This window comes from Durio zibethinus, chromosome 21 (genome assembly GCF_047325235.1).
Source record: "Durio zibethinus cultivar Kanyao isolate XHJ-2024 chromosome 21, ASM4732523v1, whole genome shotgun sequence".
NCBI classification, from domain to species: Eukaryota; Viridiplantae; Streptophyta; class Magnoliopsida; order Malvales; family Malvaceae; genus Durio; species Durio zibethinus.
In genome coordinates, this window is record NC_143182.1 from 11023767 (window position 1) to 11047420 (window position 23654).

Below are 23654 nucleotides of genomic sequence, written 5' to 3' on the forward strand. Positions count from 1 at the left end.
AAGGTTGATTCCATTCTTTGGAGATGATAGATTATTTTTATTTAAACCATAGCAAACACCAATATTACGAGCATCTACAAAATATAGTAGATCAATTAACATAAAATATATATATGATGCAAAGACCAGATAAAATGGAATGAAGTTTGAAGATAGAGTTTCAATTTTATGCATGCTTTTGTTGTATGTTTTATGTCATATTTGATGTATAATCACAAGAAAAAGGTGTTTTTACCAGCAAAAGAAAGCAATTGAGTTAATATCACCAATGTTAAAAAAAAATAATTGAGCCAATTTAGGACCTATATTCCCTATTTTTCTTGCTCCACAAATTCAAAACTTGGAACACTGGAACAATTTTCTAAGCTTTTGACAAAGGAATTTTAATTTTGTTGGTGCTGATTTCATGAACATTGCCAGGTTTATATATCCACAGGATTCTCTATTTTTGGGCATAGTAATAATGCCATGGTATTTACTTGAAAACATGATTAAATGCATTTTAATGTACTTTTTTTATGGTGGCCAATTGGATAAGTTTTCTTTAAGCAATGAAAAAGTAAAGTAAATCGATAGTTATCCTTATATTGACCAATTATGTTGTCATTTCCTCTATGATACACACATCATTTATTTCATCTTTTAATATGAGAAGAAGAAATTGGCTTTCATTGTACATATTAATTTAACAATTAGAGATGACTTGGCCTATCACTCTATAATTTATTTTATCAAAATGGTTTACAGTTCTGTTAATTCCTAAGAAAATGGTTGAATTCATTTTTAACTCATTCATTTTTAATAAATGTGTTAACACATAATATGTACAATTTTAATGTTTTATTAATATAATTTGTACATGAAATCTAATGATATCAACACTATATTTCAATCAAATTCATTTACTATGAATTGGGTAGAAGATGATTGTATGGAGATACTAGAACAAGATAATGTTAAGATAGGAAAAAGCAAAAAAAAAACAAAAAAAAAAAACAAGAAATTGACTTTAGATGTTTGGAAAGTTTTCGACATATTACCTGAGAAGGCAGTCAATAGTGTTAAGACAGTAAAGTGCAAGCATTGTGGAGAGGTAAAGAACTATGATTCCAAGTATAGGAATGGTAATCTCAAACATCATATGAATAAATGTGTTAGGAGAGACACACATGATGTAGGCCAAATAATACTTTCTAAAGACCATGGTCTATGATAATGAGATCTTACAAATATGATTCTAAAAAATTTTGTGAAAATTAGTTGTTGCAGTGGTTAGTTACAATTTGCCCTTGTCATTTATGGATTATAATGGCATTAGAGATTTGTTTTCTTATTTGCATGATGATGTGACATTAATCTTTAGGAACACTATGAAGTTTGATATCATAAAAATGCATAAAAGAGAAAGAAGTCAGTTGAAACAACTATTGAAGAAAACATTTAGTATGTGTTACTGTTCATTTTATTAACCATTATTATAAGTTACAAAAACAAATCTTGAAAATTTCTTTTATGCCACATTCACACAATGGTGTTGCATTTAGTGAAAAAGTATATTTGTTGATGGCTGAATGGGAAATAGAAAATAAATTATTCTTTGTAACATTGGATAATGCTTTTGCTAATGATATTTTTGTTGATTTGTTGAAATTACAATTGAATGTACAAAAAATACTAATAAGAAATGGTTAATTTTTTCATCTAAGATGTTGTGCTCATATTTAAATTTAGCAATTCGTGTTTTCATGTCATGTTTGACATGTGTAATAACACGAATTATTAAAACAAGAACATGACATGACACAAATTATAAAACATGTTTAAATCTTAAACATGAACAAGACACGTTTATTATTTGAGTTACATGCGACATGATATAACTAACATGTATATAATTAGTCTGTTTAAACATAACACGAATAAATATGAATAACTATGATTTACATGAATAAACACGATATACACGAATAACATTGTAAATATAAACCAAACTTCAGCTTCAGAGTATTCAAAATACAAAATACAAGTTAAACACGTACAAATACAACATATTATCAAACTTCAAATATTATATCCAATTCAACACATACCAACCTACTAGCTTCAGAGTACTTAAAATACAATAATAATTTAAAAGTTATTCAATGAGTCAACATAACTCAACAGAATTAACTTGAGATAAAGTAGAATAATTTATTGAAGAAAAACTTTATTTGTTAAGATCTAAGTTAATGACACCATTTATCATCTCATCTAAGCTCTTATTAACAATTTCTTCAAATAACCAGTCCTTACAACAAACAATAGCCTCTACAATTTTTGGCTTAAGTAGACTATAATATTGATCTTGAATCTTACCACCATCACTAAAACCAAATTCAAATGCTATTGCGAAAACAGGAATGCTCAAGACATGACAACAAGTTCGAGATACCAAAATTGGTTTTGCTTCCAAAATTATAAAATATCCAACTCTTATGTCCTATTAAGCATTTGTTTTTCCAAAAATAGCTCTAATTAATTTTTTTTTACATTAACACCATTTTCAATGTCAAAAGTATCAAAACTCCTTATTAAAATATTCAAATGTTTCATAATTTACAACAAAACATTACAAAAAATCAAAAAGTAATAAAAAATTAAAGTTTAAAATAAGAGAATTACCTTCCAAACATCTTTTTTACGTGAACTTGTAGCTATGTTAGATCTTTCATCAACAATTTGATCATTAGAATTATTAGAAATAACTAAGGATGAACTATAAATAGAAGCCTTGACAGCATCAACATATTCATCATAAAGAGAAAAAAGATTATTTTTGACTATTTGAACTCTAAGCTTTTTATAACTTAATACATAAACTGTAGCTTGTAATAAGGATCCAATATCATAGCTATAGCTAAAATCAAACTAAATTTAGACCAATACTTTTCAAACTTATCAAACATCATTAAAGTCATCTTTTTTCATTCAAGATCAAACGTGCCTAAAAAATTAAAAGAAAGAATAAATTGGCAGTAAGGTATTGTGTTCCAAAAACATAAGTAATGTCATAAAAAACACTTAATAATTGGCTTAGTTTTCAAATTTTATCCCATTCAGATTTAGATGGATAATTCTTATAATTTTAATCACTAATTTCTATGTGAGAGAAAGTTATGTAAAAGTAAATGGCACTTTGAAGCACATGAGATGTGTGGAGTTCCACCTAGTTGAAACATCTTGTCTTACTCTTCTCTTTGCATTTAAACTAAGTAGGTTCACACATACGTAATACTTTTCTTTACTTTTTTTATAGATTCATCAACCACTTTCAAGCCATTTTGGACTATCAAATTCATAATATAAGCACAACATTTTAGATGAAAAATTAACCATTTCCTATAAGTGCTTTTCATACATTTAATTGTAATTTTAACAAATCAATAAAAGTATCATTAGCAGAAGCATTATCCAATATCACAGAGAACAATTTATTTTTTATTTCCCACTCAACTATTAACGAATACACTTTTTCATTAAATGTAACACAATTGTATGGAGGTGGCATAAAAGAACAATTCAAGATTCTTTTTTATAAATTCTAATCATGGTCAATAAAATGAGCATTAACATATATATGCCTATAAATATTGATAGAAGGTCATAAATCAAAAGTCAAACAAATCCTATCAGGTGTTTCCTACAACAATTGTTTCAACTTTTTTTTAAATCATTTTTATGATATTAGACTTTGGAATGTCCTTAGATATTAAAGTCACATTATCATACAAATAAGAAAATAAATCCCTAATACCACTATACTTCATAAATAACAAGGGTAGATTATACATAACCATTGCAGTAATTAATTTTTTACAAATTTTTTAAAAATCATATTTACAAAATCTCACTATCATAAACCTATAATTTTTAGAAAGTATCATTTGGCCTACTTCATGCGTGCCTCTCCTAACATAATTATTCATATGACATATGAGATTACTATTCCCATATCTAGAATTATGGTTCTTAACTTTACCGTAATACTTGCACTTTACTGTTTTAACACGATTGACTGTTTTCTCAAGTAAATTTTAAAGACTTTCCAAACATCCGAAGCCAGTTTATTAGTTATTTTACACTTTCCTTTGCTTTTTCCTTTGTCAACTTTATCTTGTTCTGGTATCTCCATACAACTATCTTTTACCAAATTCATAGCAAAAGAATTTGATTGAAATAAAGTGTTGATATCATCAAATTCTATCTACAAATTATATCAATAAAACATTAAAATTATACTTATTATGTGTTAAATATATATTAAAACTGTATGAGTCAAAAACCAATTCAAACATTTTCTTAGGAATTAACGAAACTGGAAACCATTTTGATGAAAAAAATTATAGGGTGGTAGGCCAATTCCTCTATAATTGTTCAATTAATTTGTACAATGAAAGCTAATTTCTTCTTTTCATATTAGAAGATGAAGTAAATGATGGGTGCATCATAAAAAAAAAAAAATGACAGCATAGTTGATCAATATAAGGATAACTATTAATTTACTTTACTCTTTCACTGCTTATCCAATTGACCAAAAAAAAAAGAAGTATATTAAAATGCATTTTATCATGTTTTCAAGTAAATACCATGACATTATTACTGCACCCAAAAATGAAGAATCTTATGGATATATAAACTTAACAATGTTCACATGAGATCAGCGTTAGTAAAATTAAAATTCCTTTGTCAAAAGCTTAGAAAATTCTTTCGACTTTCTAAGTTTTGAATTTGTGAAGAAAGAAAAATGAGAAATATGGGTCCTAAATTGGCTTAGTTGTTTTTCTCAACATTGGTGCTATTAACTCAATTGCTTTCTCCCATGGGTAGAAACACCTTTTTGTTGTGATTATGCATCAAATATGGCTTAAAACATATGGTAAAAGCATGCATAAAATTGAAACTCTATCTTCATTCTTCATTCCATTTTATCTATTGTTTGCATCATATATATTTTATGTTAGTTGATCTATCATATGTAGCAAATGCTCGTAATATTGGTGTTTGCTACGATCTAAACAAAAATAATCTACCATCTTTAAAGAATGTAATCAACCTTTACAACAAAAAGTCGAATTGAAAATTACCTCAGTATTTTGGTAAAAAAAATGCTGTAGAAGGGACATAATAACCCTATCGATAGATTGATTGACTGTGATTGGTGGGCAAAATGTGAGTAGTGGTTACCTAAGGAAGGAAGCAAAAGTGGGCAAAAGATAAATGGTGGCTGCCAAGCTTGCTAGTTGAAAGAGAAAAAAAGATTGCTATTTGGTGTCTACCTAACTAGTTGTAGGTGAAAGTCTGAAACGAAATAGTGAAAATATGAAAGTGAAATCGGGAAAAAATATTTTCAAGGTTAACCTTCCGCACTTGTGCCTTTAATGGAAGCATATTAATTGTTAAATAATAAAAGCAGATTGGTATATTAAAAACTCTAGAAATAACTTTTAATTTTCAAACTAGGATTGTTGCTTGCCTTTTTTTTAATTTAGATTTTGTTTGATTAATTTTTTTAGTAATTTTATACTAAGGGTAATAAAAATCAACCTTGTAACTGGTTAGGTAAGAAAGTAAGAAGCTGTAGTAATTTTTAATTCAAAATAAATAACAAAAATATGAATAAATTTTGAATATACAATAATCATATATTTTATATATAAGAAAAAAAGTTTATTTCAAAAGTTATTTTTTATATTTTTACTTTTTTGTTTTTTTTATACATAATATTAATATATATACTAGAATTATTTCTTTTTTAATATATAAATATTATCATATATTTTCAGTGATTATTTAATTAGATGATTTATTTGTAAAAGTTCTTAATGACTTGTTACAATTCTTAAAAAATATTAAATTAATATATATTTAAAAGGTCAAATTAATATATTTATGTTACTTATAATAATTTTTTATACGCTATAATATGATTAAAATAAATTACATATTTTAATTATCATAGATATACAATATACTCATATACATATGATTTAAAATAAATTATATAATCTCTTATAATTATATATGGGTATCATATGATGCGATTTAGATTTTAGAATAAAATATATAAAAGAAGTCATTAAGATGAGTATATACATTATATTATATTAATACTTTATCAAGTGATATAGAAATATAAATTATATAATCTTTTATCACTATAAATGCTATTTAAAATAAATATGTTATTTTTAATTTCAAATATAAAATCTTTTGTCATGTGATTTAGAATAAAGTATTTAAAATAGGTGATTGAGATGTATATTTATAGTAATAACTTATAAGTTACCTTTTAATAATGTCGTATCATGTAGTATAGAATAAATTATATAATTTTTTAGCATTACACATATTATTTAGAATATGTATTATTTTTAATTTCAAATGTATAATATCTTATTTTAACTCTTACAATTGAAAATAATCACATATCATCATTCATGTTATTAAGATTATCAGATAGTTTCTTATCATTATAAATATTATTTATTATCACTATAATATATTATTATGTATTTATGTGATTTGGATTTACTTTGCTTGATCAATGACCATATTGTTAGTTGTTAGATGTTATTTGTTATTAATAATTAAATGTGTATTATCATTCTAAATTATTTTTTTAATAAAAAATTATTTTTGAATCTTATTATAAAAAGTTACAAAGAATAATATATCTTTAATATGTTGAGATTTATATATGTAATGTATACATTACTAATATAAAAAATACTTGCATATTTAAAAAGTATAAATTGAGACCCATTTGACATGCATTTAACATATATATATATTTAAATTTTAATATATACATTACTAATATATATATATATATATTTAACTTTAATATATATTTTTTAATATATGCATTTAAGACAAATGTATACATAACTATATTAGTTTTTAATACCAAATCCAAAATAATGAACTACTAAACATAAAAAATAAAATAATGATGTATCATACTAATATTATTATTTATATTGTATTTATACTAATAATATGAAAAATAATTTTATAATAGTTATTAAATGAGTATCATAATTAAATATTTAAAATAATCTTTATATGGTATATTAAATAGCTAATTAAGTATCATAATTAAAAGATTAAAAATTAAAATAAATTTATTATCATAATTAAAAGATTAAAAATTAAAATAAATTTATATGTTTATATTAATTTAAAATAAATATAAAAAATGTGTTAAATATATTTTCATATCATGTCACGTATTAAACGTGTATTCGTATGACATATTTTCTTTAAACATTTTTTTCATGTCTTACACGTGTTTAGACGTTAAAAATTAAAATAAATTTATATGTTTATATTAATTTAAAATAAATATAAAAAATGTGTTAAATATATTTTCATATCATGTCACGTATTAAACGTGTATTCGTATGACATATTTTCTTTAAACATTTTTTTCATGTCTTACACGTGTTTAGACGTATCAATATGTATAAGACACGAATTGTGTAGTGTTGAAATTCGTGTTGACACAAATAAATATAAAACATATTTTTTCAAAACACATACAATTTTTTTCATGACGTTTTCGTATTGTATCATTGTTCGTGTCTAAAATTATCGAGTCTACTCATATTCTGAATTTAATAGTCTAAAATGGCTTGAAAGAGGTTGATGAGTTAAAAAAAATGAGAAAAAGTATTAAGTGTATGAAAGGGTCTAAAGTTAAAAAGCAAAAATCTTTGAAATGTGTGAACCTATTTAGTTTAAATGCAAATAGAGGATTAAGACAAAATATTCCAATTAGGTAGAACTCCACACATCTCATGCTTCAAAGTGCCTTTTACTTTCGTATGACTTTCTCTCATTTGGAAATCAATGACTCAAATTATAAGAATTTTTCATCTAAATCCAAGTGGGATAAAAATGAAAGATTGAGTCAATTCTAAAGTGCTTTTTATGACATTACTTGTGTGTTTTTTGGAACAAATACCTTACTGTCAATTTATTTTTCCCTTCAGTCCATTAGGCATGCTTGACCTTGAATGATCACATTAATGAAAATGATGTACAGTTTAAAAAGATGGCTTTAATGATGTTTTATAAGTTTGAGAAGTATAGGTATAAATTTAGTTTAATTTTAGCTATAGTTATGATATTGGATTCTCGTTATAAATAATAGTTTGTGTATTGGAATTATAAAAAGCTTTATGGGAATGATTCTATAAAGTTCAAAACAGTCATAAATAATATATTTTCTCTTTATGATGAATATGCTGATGCTATCAAGGTTTCTATGTAGTTCATCATTAGTTATTTCTAATAATTCTAATGAGTAAACTATTGATGAGGGATTTAGCATAGTTAAAAGTTCACGTAAAAAGGATGTTTGAGAGGTAATTCACTTATTTTAAAGTTTAATTTTTTATTATTTTATTATTTTGTAATGTTTTGTTGTAAATTCATATATATTTGAATTTTTTAATTAGGAATTTGACACTTTTGACATTGAGAATGTTATTACTGTAAGAAAATCTCAATTAGAGCTATATTTAGAAGAACAAAGGCTTGATAAGACATAAGAGTTTGATATTTTGCAATTTTGGAAGCAAAATCAATTTCGGTATCCTGAGCTTACTGGTATGGCACAAGATATCATGAGTATTCATGTTTCCACAGTAGCATCTGAATTTATTTTTAGTGTTGATGATAAGGTTCTCGACCAATATCGTAGCTTAAGTTAGAAATTGTGGAGACTATTAGTTTGTTGTAAAATTTGGTTATTTAAAAAAATTACTGATAAGAGCTTAGATGAGATGATAGATGACGTCATTAACTTGGATCTTAGTAAAGATGATTTTTCTTTAGTAAATTGTTCTACTTTATCTCAAGTTAATTTTGTTGAGTCGTGTTGACTCATTGAATAGCTTTTAAATTATTATTGTACTTTGAGTACTTTGAAGTTAGTAGGGTAGTATGTGTTGAATTATATATAATGTTTGAAGTTTGAAGTTTAATGACATGTTGTATGTATTTGTGTTTCATTTGTATTTTGAATACTCTAAAGCTGAAGTTTGGCTTGTATTTATAGTATTATTCATGTATATTATGTTTATTCATATAAATCAATGTCATTTGTGTTATTTATATTTATTCATATTATATTTAAACGAATTAATTATATACATGTTAATCATATCGTATCGCTTATAATACAAATAATAAACATATCGTGTTTGTATTTATGATTTAAACACGTTTTATAATTCGTATCATATTTATATTTTAATAATTCGTATTATTATACGTATCAAATACAATATGAAAAAGGATATAAAAACATGAATTACCCGGTCTAGCTAACAATTAGATGTACTTACTCAAATTTTAATAATTTAATGAGCATTTTAAAAAATATGATGACTATAAGTTAAATGACTAATTATATAATTTAACTTGTAAAAATGGATGAAAATTTTATTTGTTTCCCCCCTCCCCCTTCACTTTAATTTTTTAATTAAAATTTAAATAGATCAACGTAAGAAATTTTTTTAAAAAAATTTACTTTTTCATTGATAATATTGGTATGTGTTCAACCAAATAAGAAATGTATAATCACCCTTTTTTTTCCTTATAATTAAATTAAAATTAAACTTTGCTCACCAGTATTAAGAGGATCATTGCGTCAAATTCTTTCCCATAATGATGAAATGAAGCTCACAATTGCATTTGTCACACGTTTAATATGTTTAAAGGAATGACAAGAGTTCTTTTAAAGGGAAGTTCACTATTTAAAATCAAATTAAACAATACAAAGCTTTCATGGCAATAAAAAAAAAAAGATGATAATAAATGTTTGTAAATCAGAAAATAATTTTGAAATAATTCAAAGAATTAGGATAAGAAAGATAAATATATAGCTGAGATAAATCTCGATACGATAAATGGGAGTTTTGATGCCGTGGATTTGGTTTCAAAGGTGCTACAAAAAACTTTGGCGTGGCTTAATCACAATCACAAAATTTAAATTAATAATATATAAATTTTGTTTTATATAATTTAATCGAATAAAGTTACTTTTATTAATAATTTAATTTTTAATAAAGTTTATAATTATAATTAAACCACGTTACTTTAGCCGAAAACGATGACCTCAAAACTCGATTAAAAAAAAAGAAAAACCCAACGACAGCAACAAGGTCAAGATTCAAGAACAAGGCAAAGTTGCAAATAGAAATTAGCCCAAATCTGTCTTAAACCCCAAATTGAAGCCCAATAACAAAAACCAACCCCGATTGGCGCACGTTAGCTCCGGCAGCCTTAAACCTCCACTCGACACTCCACCCTCCGCAAAACCAAAAGGCTTCAGTTTTCTCTTACAAAACCAACCTTTAAAACCATCTCCGGTCACCCTAGCACAACCGTTAGATCCTCCGGAATGGACCCACTTTTGGACCGAATCAACGTCCGCGATCTCCTATCTGGGCACGACCTCTCCGACCCTTCGACGCCACTTTCCGCACCCGATCTCCGCCTCCTCATCAACCGCCTCGAATCGCACTCTCTTCACATCAAATCGAAAGTGCGTTCTTACCTCCTTTCTCATCACAACGATTTTGCCTCTCTCTTCTCTCAGTGCAACGATATTGTTCTCAAGACTAACGAAATCTCTGACAACCTCTCCAATATTCTCTCGTTAGTCTCCGATCCTCCGATCGGTGGTGAGATCCGTAAGTTGGTTGATGAGATTGGGAGGAAAACGAAGGAGGCTAGGGAAAAGAGGGAGATTTTAGGGTTGTTGAGGGTAATTGTTGGGATTTGCGAGAGATTGGAAGGCGCGAGATCGGCGTTGAGGAATGGACGGTTTGGATTCGCCGCTGCGGAAGTTAAGGAGTTGAAGGAGGCTTTGAGGATTGGCGATGAAGAAGAAGGAGAGCCTATCGTATATGGTTTATTGAGGAAACAATGGGCGGATTTATTCGATGAGGTATGATTCTGTTTGGTTACTGAGGAAATAGAGAAAACTAAGAGAGAAATAGATTAATTTTTAAGGTTTAATATTTTAATATCATTGTTTTGGTATTATTCATTTTAGTGGTGATTTGTTTTTTTAGAGGAATTGGATTTGGGTTTGTAGATGCAAGAGTTGCTTGCCAAGTTCATGGACTATGCGGTTCAGTTCGAGCAGGATTCTAGAACAATTCGAGTGAAATACAGATTATGTGTTGATGAAATGGACGGGATTGAACTTCATACAATTTTGGAAGCAATGGATGTAAGTTGTTATTAGCTTTTCGTTTTGCTCATAGAATGGATCAACTAAGTCTTATATATGGTGTCAAGTTTTAATTATTTTGTTTCTATGATGGGTGATATAATGAAGTAATTAGATAATTATGAAATTTTGCTCTACTATTAGTTGTGTCTATGTTGTTGGGTGGTCAATTAATCCTGATATGTTGAAGGTTAAATATGTAATGACGATGTGACATGTTATTTTTAGGTTGCTGGAGTATTGGATTATAGTCTTGCTAAAGCAGCTGACTTGATAATCAAGCATGTCATCACTGAAGCTGTAAACTATCAATCGCCTGTAATATTTGTAGAAGATGTAAATCAAGGTTCTGAAGGAATTACAGAAGCTGTACTGAAGATATTACCTTCACAAGATCTCAAGGTAACTGCTGCCTACAGATAATCTAAATCTTGGTTGCTGGTTGCTACACTTGGTTTAATTAATTTAGGACATAAATTCAGTAAATAAAGCAAGCTGAAGTGTCCATTGGAACATTGAAATTTTATTACTTCCCGTTTTCTTCATGGACGGACATTTTTTTTAACATGGATCATATTAGATGGGAAGAGCATCTTCTAAATTGTCATTGTTAAAAGTTTTGCTTGAAAGGAATTTATGGGCTGTGGTGTGAGACATCTTCTCTCTAACGTTCAGATTGTAGATGTGGACGGTGATGCTATCTATGCTAGAGTTATTCAGGTTATCAGGTTTATTTTCAAGCATATATGCTTTGAAAATGGTTCATGGATTCATTCTTTTGGAAGGTTAACTTGGCCAAGGATCTCGGATCTTATTATCTCCAACTTTCTCTCCAAGGTTTGTTTTTCTAATGCTTGACTTCAAAACTAATAATTCTTTCTCTTCTACTTTACTTGCCCTTAACATCATCACATCACTGTAGAATGCTGAATGTTTATGAATAGGTGTCCGGTAATTGATTTCTGTAATATTTGTATAGCAAATAAGTTATTGTTCCATTGGCATCTTTAGATTTATGCCTTAATCTTAATATTAAGCAGGCATACAGAGAATCCATGTCACTCTATATAAAAGTTGTAAACATATAACCACTAATAACATAATATGTGTGCTTTATTTGGAGCATGAAGTTTGCTAGTATTGCGAACAAAGTGGAGATGCTTTATTAGGGTTACTTCTCAAAGTACTCAAGTAGTATGACCTTTGAATTAGCTGCTAACACATCTTCTGATTCTGCCTTTAAGAATTTAAGCATTGCTAGTTGTGTAGGCATTAATTTGTGCCTTGAAGAGATTATATGCTAATATTTAGTATTAGGCTCAAAAGGTACAATCAAAGGTAGTCATGAATGAAATCTTTTCCTTGAGGACATCCTAGATGTTTGCATGATTTGTTTGTATATATTTCTTCTTATTTCATTTTAGTTTTATGGTGGGTTGTTGTGTTGCTGGGTTGTACGTAGTCATTTGTCTAGCAAAAGAGTTTGAATGGCTAATACTAGATGGGATCAGGGTTTATCTGTACTCAAATATCAGGGTTTAAATACTGCTATAGCCCTAGCATAAGTAATCTGTTTAACCTCTCTTTTATTGATTGTTTGTTGCCTTTAGTTTCCCAACTTTGTTTTATGCATTTTAACTTTATCTCAAATAAGTAGTTTTACAAAATTCATTGGAGACTTGGGATTAATGCCTTAAGAAGTGCGTAATTAAATTATTGGTAAAGGTGTATAAATATACTCAATTATGTTTTGATGGAAGCGTTGAGCTGTGGAGTAATCCTTGTTACAGGGCTATCTTCTATTGCATGGTGTTACACATTCAGACCTTGGGAAGCTCAAATATCTTTTTGTTCTATTGGCAGGCTGAGTTCATTCTCCTTTTTAGGGCATAACTAGCTTTAAAACAAAGCAATAAAGAAATAAATAAAAAGATAAATAGAAGGCTATTTGTGCTTCATCTTGCTTTGCCACTGTCTTGAACTGCCTTGGTTCCTGTTATTGTAATGATTGATTTCTTCAGACTTTGCAACCTTTCTATGTGTGGCTATTTTGGAACACCATGCAAACTTATTATCTTTCTTTTCTAGAACATCTATTTTTGCCTGTCTAGTCAGTAACTAGTTATTGTTCTCCACTGAGTCCTAAAGCAGTTTTTCTGCAGAAAATTGGTTTATTTAACTTTTGGATTTCAAGATATTATGAATATTTAAATAGAATTAAATGGGAACCACTTTGAATGTATTTGCAAAATGGTTGACCTTGGAATGGTGCATGAAATTTTCTTTCACAGAGTGGCTGCTTACCTACTTTTCCTTCTTGTTTTTGGAAGCAAAAAAACGAGGGAAATAGGGTTGATTTTATTTATTTATTCCTTGATTGCATTTCTGAGTAGTTTTTTTTTTTTTTTTTTTTGAAAAGTAGTATATTTTAATCTTTTCAGTACCAAATGTTATGTTACTATTGATTCCAATATTAAAGGTATTTAGTATTTTGGTGAATGCTAAAATCAAAAGGCATATTAGATGGAACTTTGTGCAGTGTCAATAGGACTTATTTGTTTGTTTATGGTAGTTTGATAGCACAGTATTTTTATTCTGTAAAGGAGCATCTGGATTTATTTCCTTATTTACTTAGTAATAAATTGACATGTGAATCTTGCTTTAGGTTGTCCCTGAAGATGCCTCAAAACTTGCTGACTTTCAGAAGATAATCAAATGTACATCAGAATTTGAGATTGCTTTAAAGGAAATGATGTTCATATCGGTGTCCAATAACAAAGATGAAAAGTTGAGCAATTTTGCTGAAAATGTTGAAGTTCACTTTGCATTCAGGAAGAAAACAGAAATCTTGGGAAAAGCTAGAAATTTACTCCTGCAGTGTGATTTCTCTGTTCCTAAAGTGAGTTTCTAACAGTTAAACTTATGGGCTTGTGGCTTTGCTTTATTGGTTTTAATTAATGAAATTTTCTTTAGGAGTACACTTCCAAAGGCCCTTTATTGAAGAATGATGGAATGGCTATAAATTCTTCCAAACAAGTTGTTGATTTGCTTTTTTCATCTGAGAGATGTGTGGTATCAAAAGCAGCCTCCCAACTGATGGAGCTAGTGCATCAGACACTTCAGGTGAACCACTAATTTTCCTGTTTTCTTCTTGAAATGCCCTGAGGCAATTTCTTATCCATTGCAACTTGGAAGTCCTGATTCCCATCATGTTGACCTAATATTCTTACATATTAAAAATTATGTGAAAGCTTACTGTTACTTCTAAGTCTTTATAATTCAATCTAGTTTTCTTGGTAAATGCCGTCTCTAAAGTATGAATTTCATTTAAATTAACTGAAATTATCTGTCGCTTGTGCATCCTATGCATTTTTCATTTCTGTTGGCATGGCTTGTGCGTGTAAAGTTCAGAACATGATTGTATCTATCACAACACCTTGCAGGATGTTTGCTTGTCATCCACAAGAGTTGCTTTGGAATTCTATCATGCTGCCAGAGATGCTATACTTCTTTATGAAGCTATCATCCCTGTCAAGGTTTGTCAATTTGAGATGGTGTAGTTAGATTAAACTTCACCTTATACGTTACAATTCATCAAGATACCTGATCATGATTTCTTGGATACTTGTGTGTTCATGTACATGGCAGTGTGTGCTTCCTGGATGTGCACACTCTCAACGTCAATGTAGGCCTATGTGCATGCACATGCATTCAGGGTAAACAGCATTCTGAGCAACCAAAGTTTTTATTTGTGCATAAATATATATATATATATATATATATATATGATTATGCTAAACACCAGAAGTTTGGAGTCACAACTGAAATGTAATACCCATTTTATTTATGTGCCTTTTATGTTCCTTCAATCAAAAACTTAAAAAGTTTCTTATGCACTTCTTGTATGGGAATGTTTAATTCTGATTAGTTTGTCTTAAAATTGCTTGCCATGTTAAGCATTATGAAGCATCATTATCTGTCAACTATATATCACCTAGCCTATGTTTGGGCATTCTTGATATTTCAATTATGTTGGGTTCCTGAAATCTCTCTCACATGATTTGCTTGATAAGATTCTTTGTTTCCTTTTAAAGTGAACAAGCTTCATACTTCTAAACAAACAATAATATTCTCAATCTTGAAGCAAAGAATCTATTAGTTTATGAGATTCCCAGTCTTCCCTTAGGCGTCCAATGAGTTGGTTGTGGTTTAGGTTAATTACATGCATCTTGTAATTTTGACCTTAAATTCACAAATCTTGTCTGGCACTGAAACAAATATAGTGAAGGTTCTTGTTGCATATTTGATCGCTCACTTTCCATCATTGTTCTTTTCATTGAGAGCTGTATGAGCCAGGTATATTGCATATGGATGTTGCATTGCAGGTTTTTGTGCATCACAACTATGTTGGTAACCTTTATTTTTGGCTTGTAAAGCTAGAAAGGCAGCTGGATGGTATCAACCAGGTTGCTACTCTCATGCACAACGATTGTCTTTACTTATCTCAAGAGATACTTGGGCTTGCATTTGAGGTATGTAGAGTGTAGAAACCTGCTTGAAAAAAGAAAGAAACAAAATGAAATGCACATGTACATTATTTGGATATATCATAGATGGAAATCTGCAACTAGAACTAGGCTAAAACACAAAATAAGTCCTTGAAAGTAATTCAAATATCACATGAGCCTCTATTCTATGGCAATCAATTGAGCCAATCTACAATTTATTGAGCTCTTATCTGGATGGAAATTTTAACACTGTTTATTCCTTTTTCCAGCTAGGATAGAATTTTTATGTGGCATGAATGATGTGGAATAAATAAAACCTTGTGGCATTTTCTTGGCATGTGCCAAAACAAAAAAAAATGATCATTTCCAAGGTATGTGTCAAAATAAAAAATATATAAAAGAATCTTTTTAATTTTAACACATGCCTAAAATGCCACGTGATATTCAACATCTTTTTTCCCATGTGGTAGTTCTATCTCAACAAAAGAGTTAATGAGGTTAAAGTTTACATTCAAATAAGGGTTCAATTAATTGTAAATAAGTGATATGGGGCTCAATTGATTGCAATAAAAGGATAGGGACTTGTGTAATAAATTTAATTTAGTACATGGAGTTATTTTATATTTTAGCCTTTTTACTACTTTGCTCCTAATAATGAAATAGATGCTGATTTGCTATTATTTTATTGTTTTATCTAAAGTGCCTGTACCCTTCTATTATTTTATTTTACCTTTTGATGTTAACTAATGTATTTGATACCTTCATTCAGTACCGCACAGACTTTCCAGATTCCATCAAGGAATATGCTGTATTTGCTGATATGGCTCCAAGATTTCATCTCATGGCTGAAGAAATATTGCAGAGGCAAATCCAGATTGTTGTTTATAATTTGAGAGAGGTGGGTTGCCTATATGTGTCAATTTGGATTTGGATTTGATATTTGCCTGAAAATCTTGACGATAACTACATAAAGTCTATGGTAGTTTAGTCTTGTTTAGACTTCAACTGGAGGTGCCTATAGGCTGGGCCCAGTTAAATCTTCAAAAACTTAAGCTTGTGCTCTGGCCGCCCATTTATTTTATATTTATGATTAAAAATATTAAAAATATTTTTAAATATAGTTTAAACTTAAAATTAAATAAAAACATACAAATTGAGGCCCAATGCCCAAGTCTGTTGGTCCTTGGCAGGATGTCCAGACCTCCCCTTGTTACAACTCAAATTAAAGTTTCTATTCCATTACAAGGTCACAGTTTAAATTGTTCAATTAAAAGGCTGGTCATCAGTTTTTTGTTTTCTTTTTCCTGTTTGCATATTTGGATAAAAACTCTTAACGTAGGCAGATTAGTCACCATACCAATGCCAGCAGCTCTTGCACGCAGCCTGCTTGCTTTTTTTTCGGTCTTAAAATATTGAAATACCCATCAAATAACTTTCTTTTTTAAAATTTTCATCTCATTAAAACTCAAATTCTCTTGCCTTTTTTTTTATGCTTTGAACTATTTTGATTTTTTAATTTGTTTTTATTTTGAGAATCGATTTTGTTTATTGACACCAGTATTGGGGTGTTAATTTTTTGTTATGTTAGATGTTTGTATGTTTAAAAATAGAGTATGGGTGTGGCATAGACATTTTAAATTTATTGCTACATTGAATAAAGCTGGAAAGAGTTCAAACATTATGATTGACCTAACTGAAGAATAATGGTTGAATTATTACTCAGATAAATCTGTGGCAGTTTTCATGTGATAATCCCAATTTTCTGTATCATTTGCCTTTGTGAATGACTTTTTGCTAATATTTCTATTTGTTAGGCTATAGATGGTGCTGATGGATTTCAAAATACCCATCAAATGCAACAATATGAATCTGCAAAATTCAGCATAGATCAGGTAGTGTTGATTTGTTTTGTTGTTATACTCCCTGCCATCATTTTTCTCTGCCTTTCTCTTGCATCGCAGACAGTGAAACTGAATAGTTGATTATCAGGTTGTTTTTGTTCTCGAGAAAGTACATATTATATGGGAGCCACTCTTACTGCCTTCAACTTATAAGAGAAGTATGTGCATGGTTCTAGAATCAGTCTTCGCTAGAATCACAAAAGACATACTTTTGCTTGATGATCTGGCAGCAGAAGAAACATTACAGGTCTGATCGATTGCTCTTTATTGTAGTCTTCATAGCTTTTACATATTTAAGTCATATCTTATCCATTGACTTGTTGAACAGCTCCAAAGACTAATCCATTTAATGATGGACAACCTATCTTCTTTATTGAAGTCTCTAATTGTCGTCAATTCAAAAGGGAAGTCAGAAGAAGACTCAAGGCGTCCTGTAGATGACCTTATACCATCTTTACGTAAAATTCGCAAACTAGCAGGCATGTTTTTCCCATACCCTTAACTCTTGACTGCTGTAGATACTTGATTTCTTGCCAAACAATGGATGGCCTTGGGTGCTATTTTAGGGTTAAGAGCTGGGTAGAGGTTATGGTAGTATCGTGGCTTCTTATGTTCCCAATTTAGGACAATTATATGCTTAAATGCGGCTTCTCCTAATTGTTTTTCATTTTTGTATATTCCAGAATTGTTAGATATGCCTTTAAAATCCATCACGTCTGCATGGGAAAGTGGAGAGCTTCTAAGCTGTGGTTTTACAATAGTAGAGGTATGATTTAACTGTGGCACTTGATTTGTGATTCTCTTGAGCTTAATGTTTTGCAATTCTTTTATTTTTCATTTTGTACAATAATTATGGCAATATTCTTAAAAAGATTTGCTTCTTATAGTTTTATTATTTATTTTGTGATGCAAATCATGATCAGAACATGCAGCTTGCACATGGTATTCAGCAAAATTTAACTATTATATCTGATACCCTGCCATCCTTTTGACCTTTCCACTTAGCGTCCTATTAATGGAACAAGGCAAGGTGCAATATTGAGCGACATTCAACAATGAAATTGTTTGATACACTCTTATGATAACCCTTGATGGTTTAGATTAATAGTTCAGTGTATTTATAACCTCTTTTTAACTGTTTGTAGTTGAAAGATTTCATCAGAGCTATATTCGCTGATTCAGCATTGAGAAAAGAATGCCTATGGCGGATAGAAAACGTCGGTTTGTAGAAGTTGCAGTTTCCTTTGTCACACACTCCAACCTGCACTCTGCTCTTCCCGTGAAGGAAAACAGAAAGGGTCGAAACGGCTAATGAAGAGAAAAAAATACTGAGGTTGACATATGCTCTAAATTGGAGTTGCTACATTGCATAGAGGGTGATTCCCCTGTTAAAACATATCAAAAATTTCGAACGCACGTTCCGAGCCTAGATATCTGTTCTTTTTTTTTTTTTTCAAGCGCACGTTCTGGGCAAGTGTGTTTTCTTAGCTCTATACAATATTTGTAATTTCATGCTGCTGTAGAGCATTCAATCGCAAGGCAATTCTAGCACCCTCATGAGGAATTGGACTATCCTGGCACATTGAATGCCAAGTTAGAGACTACAACTAAATAATCCACACCCCATTTAAACTACAATAAAAAAACTTTTTTTAAAAAAAACCCTATCATAAGTTTCTATTACAGAGCTTATTTCTCACGTATTGCAAAAGCCCTTGTCCCAAAAGGAGAAGCGGTGGCAAGTTGTAACTTGTTGCAAACAGTCATAAAGGAGTTGCCTGAGAAGAAAGATGAACAACATGAAACTTAAACCAGGCAAACAAGAAAAATCAACCGCAAAAGCTTATGAGTCGAAGTTGTAAATGTCAATTGTAAGGCAGAAGAAACAGACTTCTTTAAGAGAGAAAATGTTCTGGTTCCAAGTAAATATATCATTACCTTTTCAGATCATAAAGTATATTTGGTCTTCGCCGCAGCTTGGGAAATTGGTTGGATCGATGTGGTAGTGAGGCTCTCCGACCGCATTTTGCCACCTAGCTAAATAAACCCATAGTCAACATGACCAATTAATCTTCCTCTTCAAGTTCTTACTTAGCAGCCTTGTTTTACTCGGGGGGGACGGTAATTGTAGAACACCTTAAAAGAAGTATTTTATGCAATTAAAAACTTGAGCAACAAGATCAAGATTTAGGAACATGATATAAAGAGCATCAACACGTAGGACAATAGAAAGGGAAAAAAAAAACCATTTTCCTGCTGACAATTAACAGTCTAATGCTGTAAGCTAAAATATCCGACAGTGAGACCTTTTTCCATTTTGGACAGAGAAAAGCATTACATTAAACCCCATCAGAATCACTAATGAAAATTGCATTGATGGAAAATCCATCAGTAAACTACTACAACCCATAGGTTCTACACAGATCAATAAACACCATCCTTTTCTTAGTAATTCCCTTTAAATTACATCAAAAAACAATAATTTACAAGCAAAACAAGCTACAATATACGAAAAGGATTTCAGCATCCAAATCAAGTAACAAAATTTAAAGCATTAACTCATTACCTTTAATCACAATAAAATATAAACAAGTTGAATATCTAAATTCTTCAGTTTTGTGATCCAACAAAATGATACATCTCATTCAACCAAAGCTAACACAGTTTTCTTGCTTCTGTTTGCAGAAAGATTGTTATTTCTTTGGTTACCAAAAACGAACTAAATTTAGTTCCCTTTTTTTTCATTGACTTTCTCACAGGACTAAGTCAAATCTAATCAATAACAAGGATGAGCGATTACCATGAACTTAAAGTTGGAAATTGGAATGACTTGGACCACTGGTGATGACAGTCTGCACAGAGAGCCACAGAGATTGAAGAATACATAGATAATTGTATTGCCTTATATATAAAAAGCTAATAGAGAGGAAAATTTTACCTTAAATTGTCTGAAGAAATAATAAATAGAGAAACTGTCCATCATAAATTATCAAGTAGAAATGCTAAGTCAGATTCACAATCTAAGCTTCTTATCTGAGAGGTTAAAGCTTTCAATTTGCTGTAAACCTCTGCTGTCTCAGGCAACATTGGCATATTGGACAGAAAACAATGTATCTGATTTCTAACTTCAATCCAGCTGCAGCCTGGTTGCTTCTCTGCTTTAGTCACTTTCACCAATAGCCTCATGTTCTCAACCTCATCCCAACTACCAGCCTCAGCTTGCATATTTGACAACAAGACAAAGTTTGATGTTTTATGAGGTTCACATTCCAAAAGCTTCTTAGCAGCAATCTTACCAAGTTTCAAATTCCCATGAGTCTTGCAAGCTGCCAGCAATGCACCCCATATTCCTGCATTTGCCCTCATCTTCAATCCCCTAACCACTTCAAAGGCTTCATATAACATCCCAGCACGGCCTAACATATCAACAATGCAAGCATAGTGTTCAACCAAAGGTTCTATAGAGTAAATTTCAGTCATGCATTTAAACAATTTAAAACCCTGATCAACAAGGCCAATGTGACTACATCCTGACAAAACCCCAATGAAGGTGATATGATCAGGAAGCACTCCTTTTAACACCATCTGTTCAAAGAGTTGAACAGCCTCTTTTCCATGACCATTTAAGGCATAACCAGTTATCAGAGAATTCCAAGAAATAACATCAACTTTATCAAGATGCTTGAAAATGATTTGAGCATACAAGATCCTTCCACATTTTGCATACATGGTGATCAAGGCATTCCCTACAAACAAGTCATTTATATAACCACTCTTCAAAACCATATTGTGCATCTGCTTTCCAACTTGCAAAGCTGCAAGATTGGCGCATGCGCTTAGTCCACATGCAAAAGTTGAATGATCAGGCACTGTTCCTTCATTTGCCATCAGTTTGAAACTATTCAATGCATCCAATGATAAGCCATTCTGCACAAAACCTGTCATCAAAGAATTCCAAGAGACTACATTCCTTATCTTCATCTCGTCAAATATCTTGAATGCTTTGTCCATTTCTCCAGTTAGAGCATAACCAATGATCATGGTGTTCCACGTTACCAAGTCCTTATTTTCCATTTCCTTGAATAGATTGAGAGCCTTATCCATTCTTCCCATCTGCGCATACCCTGCAATCATGGTGTTCCAACAAACAATATCTCTGGCAGTAATCTCACTAAAAACCTGACAAGCTTCATCCATTCTTTTATTCTTAATGTATCCAGCAAGCATTGCAGTTTGTGCCGCAATATTCTTGTAAGGCATTTGATCAAGTAATTCCCTTGCCTTATCAAGCTGGCCAACATGAACATAACCATCAATTATTGTAGTCCATGAGACTGAATCCCTGTTCGGCATCTCCCTAAACAACCTAGCAGCCTCCTCAATTTGGTAATCCTTGACATAAGCACCAATCATAGCATTCCAAGAGACAACATTCTTAATCGGCATCTGATCAAATAATCTCCTTGCCTCCAATATCTTACCCCTTCGCGCAAGTCCACTTAGCATCGTAACCCAAGACACAACATTTGGATAAGGAATCTTCTCAAAAAACTCCCAAGCAGAAACCAAATCACCGACCTCAATAAACCCATCAACCATCAAATTCCATGAAACAACATCCTTTATCGCCATTACCTTAAAAAACTCTTTCCCCAAACGCATTTCCCCATTCCGGGTATAACACGATAACATCAAATTCCACGAAGCAACATTCCTATCCGGCATTTCGTCAAACAATCTCTTAGCTTCTATAACCCTTCCTTTCTTACCATACCCTCCAATCATAACGTTCCAACAAGCCACATCACGCTCATGAGGAAATAAATCAAACAATTCTCTAGCTTTCTCAAGCTCCCCTATACGTGTAAAACAAGTTATCATCAGAGTCAAAGAAAATCTGTCTCTTATAGGCATTTTAACGAACAGTCGATAAGCTTCATCAACTCTGTCATGGTGCACGTACCCAGCAATCATTGTGTTCCAAGAAACTAGGTTTCTACGAGGCATATTGTCGAACAGTTGGCGTGAATCGTTGATTTTGCCGTTTTTACTAAAGACAGAAATCATGGAATTGTAAGTTACTGTGTTTTTATGGGTCATTTCGGAGAAAAGTTTGATGGCTTCTTCGACGTTACCCGATTTTCCCAACTGGGTAATCTTGGTGTTTTGATTGAAGACATGGTTTGTTTGTTCACCTATTAATTTTAAGTTTCGTTTCATCTTTCATGCTAAAAATCAAATCGGGTTAGCTAAATTTGAGGCTTTGGAGCGTTTGGAATAAACATTCAACCATTGGAAATACCTTTATTTTCATGTTGGTAATTAAAAACAAAAATGTTGCATGAGAAAATCAATAAATAAAATTATTATAGCTAGAGTTCTTTTCCCAAAAATAAGGAAACTTCTTCTTCTAATACTTAAAAAGACAAAGATTTAATTAGATTTTTTCTTTTCTTTTTTGAGAAAATGGTAATTGGATTCTTGGGAGCTAAGGGAACATTGAAAGTTTTCATTTTATTGAATATTTTAATTTTAATAATGAGTAAAGTTTATTTAATTTTTTTATTACATTACAATATCAGTCAATCAAAAATCACTTTGCTTAAATCGTTGTTTCCTCCCTGAATACGTGTAATATTTTTTAAATTCTTGACTGTTTCGGTCAATTGTCCGAAAATAAAACTTATTTTTGATATTTTATTCTCATTTAATTTAAGTGAAAATTAACTATATCCAATGCATCTCTAAGTTAAAATCTCTTGTCCCTTTCTCGCATAACCATTCAATTTTAATCCGATGAATAAGATTAGGTTTGAATTAGATTATTTTAAATTAAATCATTTTGAATGAAAAGAATTTAAATTATTTTTGGTTCAAATTTTTTAATTTTATAATCAAATCAATTTAATCTCAAATTATTTTAAATTAGATTCTTAGATTATTTAAATTTAAAAT

The 23654-nt window shown here is 30.4% G+C and overlaps 2 protein-coding genes across 9 annotated transcripts; one reads left to right on the forward strand and one right to left on the reverse strand.

Annotated features, from left to right (window-relative positions):
* The first annotated feature begins 10302 nt into the window (after positions 1–10302).
* Positions 10303–19250, forward strand: LOC111305585 (centromere/kinetochore protein zw10 homolog). 6 transcript variants are annotated; one of them, XM_022903245.2, is made up of 15 exons: positions 10316–11002; positions 11153–11290; positions 11519–11692; positions 11966–12127; positions 13956–14189; positions 14264–14413; positions 14734–14826; positions 15676–15822; positions 16568–16696; positions 17613–17690; positions 17788–17946; positions 18028–18178; positions 18383–18465; positions 18623–18729; positions 18845–19250. In XM_022903245.2, exons 1-14 carry the CDS (start codon positions 10454–10456, stop codon positions 18689–18691), a joined length of 2316 nt encoding a protein of 771 aa, XP_022758980.2. In that variant the 5' UTR covers positions 10316–10453; the 3' UTR covers positions 18692–18729; positions 18845–19250. The 6 variants fall into 6 exon arrangements, with proteins under 6 accessions (XP_022758982.2, XP_022758980.2, XP_022758979.2 ...); XM_022903247.2 differs by lacking the exon at positions 18623–18729 and having other exon boundaries at positions 10303–11002; positions 15727–15822; XM_022903244.2 differs by lacking the exon at positions 18623–18729.
* On the reverse strand, positions 19042–23033 carry LOC111305586 (pentatricopeptide repeat-containing protein At1g56690, mitochondrial-like). Of its 3 annotated transcripts, none has more exons than XM_022903251.2 (4): positions 20638–23033; positions 20500–20551; positions 19638–19835; positions 19042–19477 (listed from the first exon to the last, which is right to left on the reverse strand). In XM_022903251.2, exon 1 carries the CDS (start codon positions 22917–22919, stop codon positions 20679–20681), a length of 2241 nt encoding a protein of 746 aa, XP_022758986.2. In that variant the 5' UTR covers positions 22920–23033; the 3' UTR covers positions 19042–19477; positions 19638–19835; positions 20500–20551; positions 20638–20678. The 3 variants fall into 3 exon arrangements, with proteins under 3 accessions (XP_022758986.2, XP_022758987.2, XP_089606100.1); XM_089749974.1 differs by lacking the exon at positions 19042–19477 and having other exon boundaries at positions 19696–19835; positions 20638–22555; positions 22663–22725; XM_022903252.2 differs by lacking the exon at positions 19042–19477 and having other exon boundaries at positions 19644–19732.
* Positions 23034–23654: the final 621 nt, after the last annotated feature.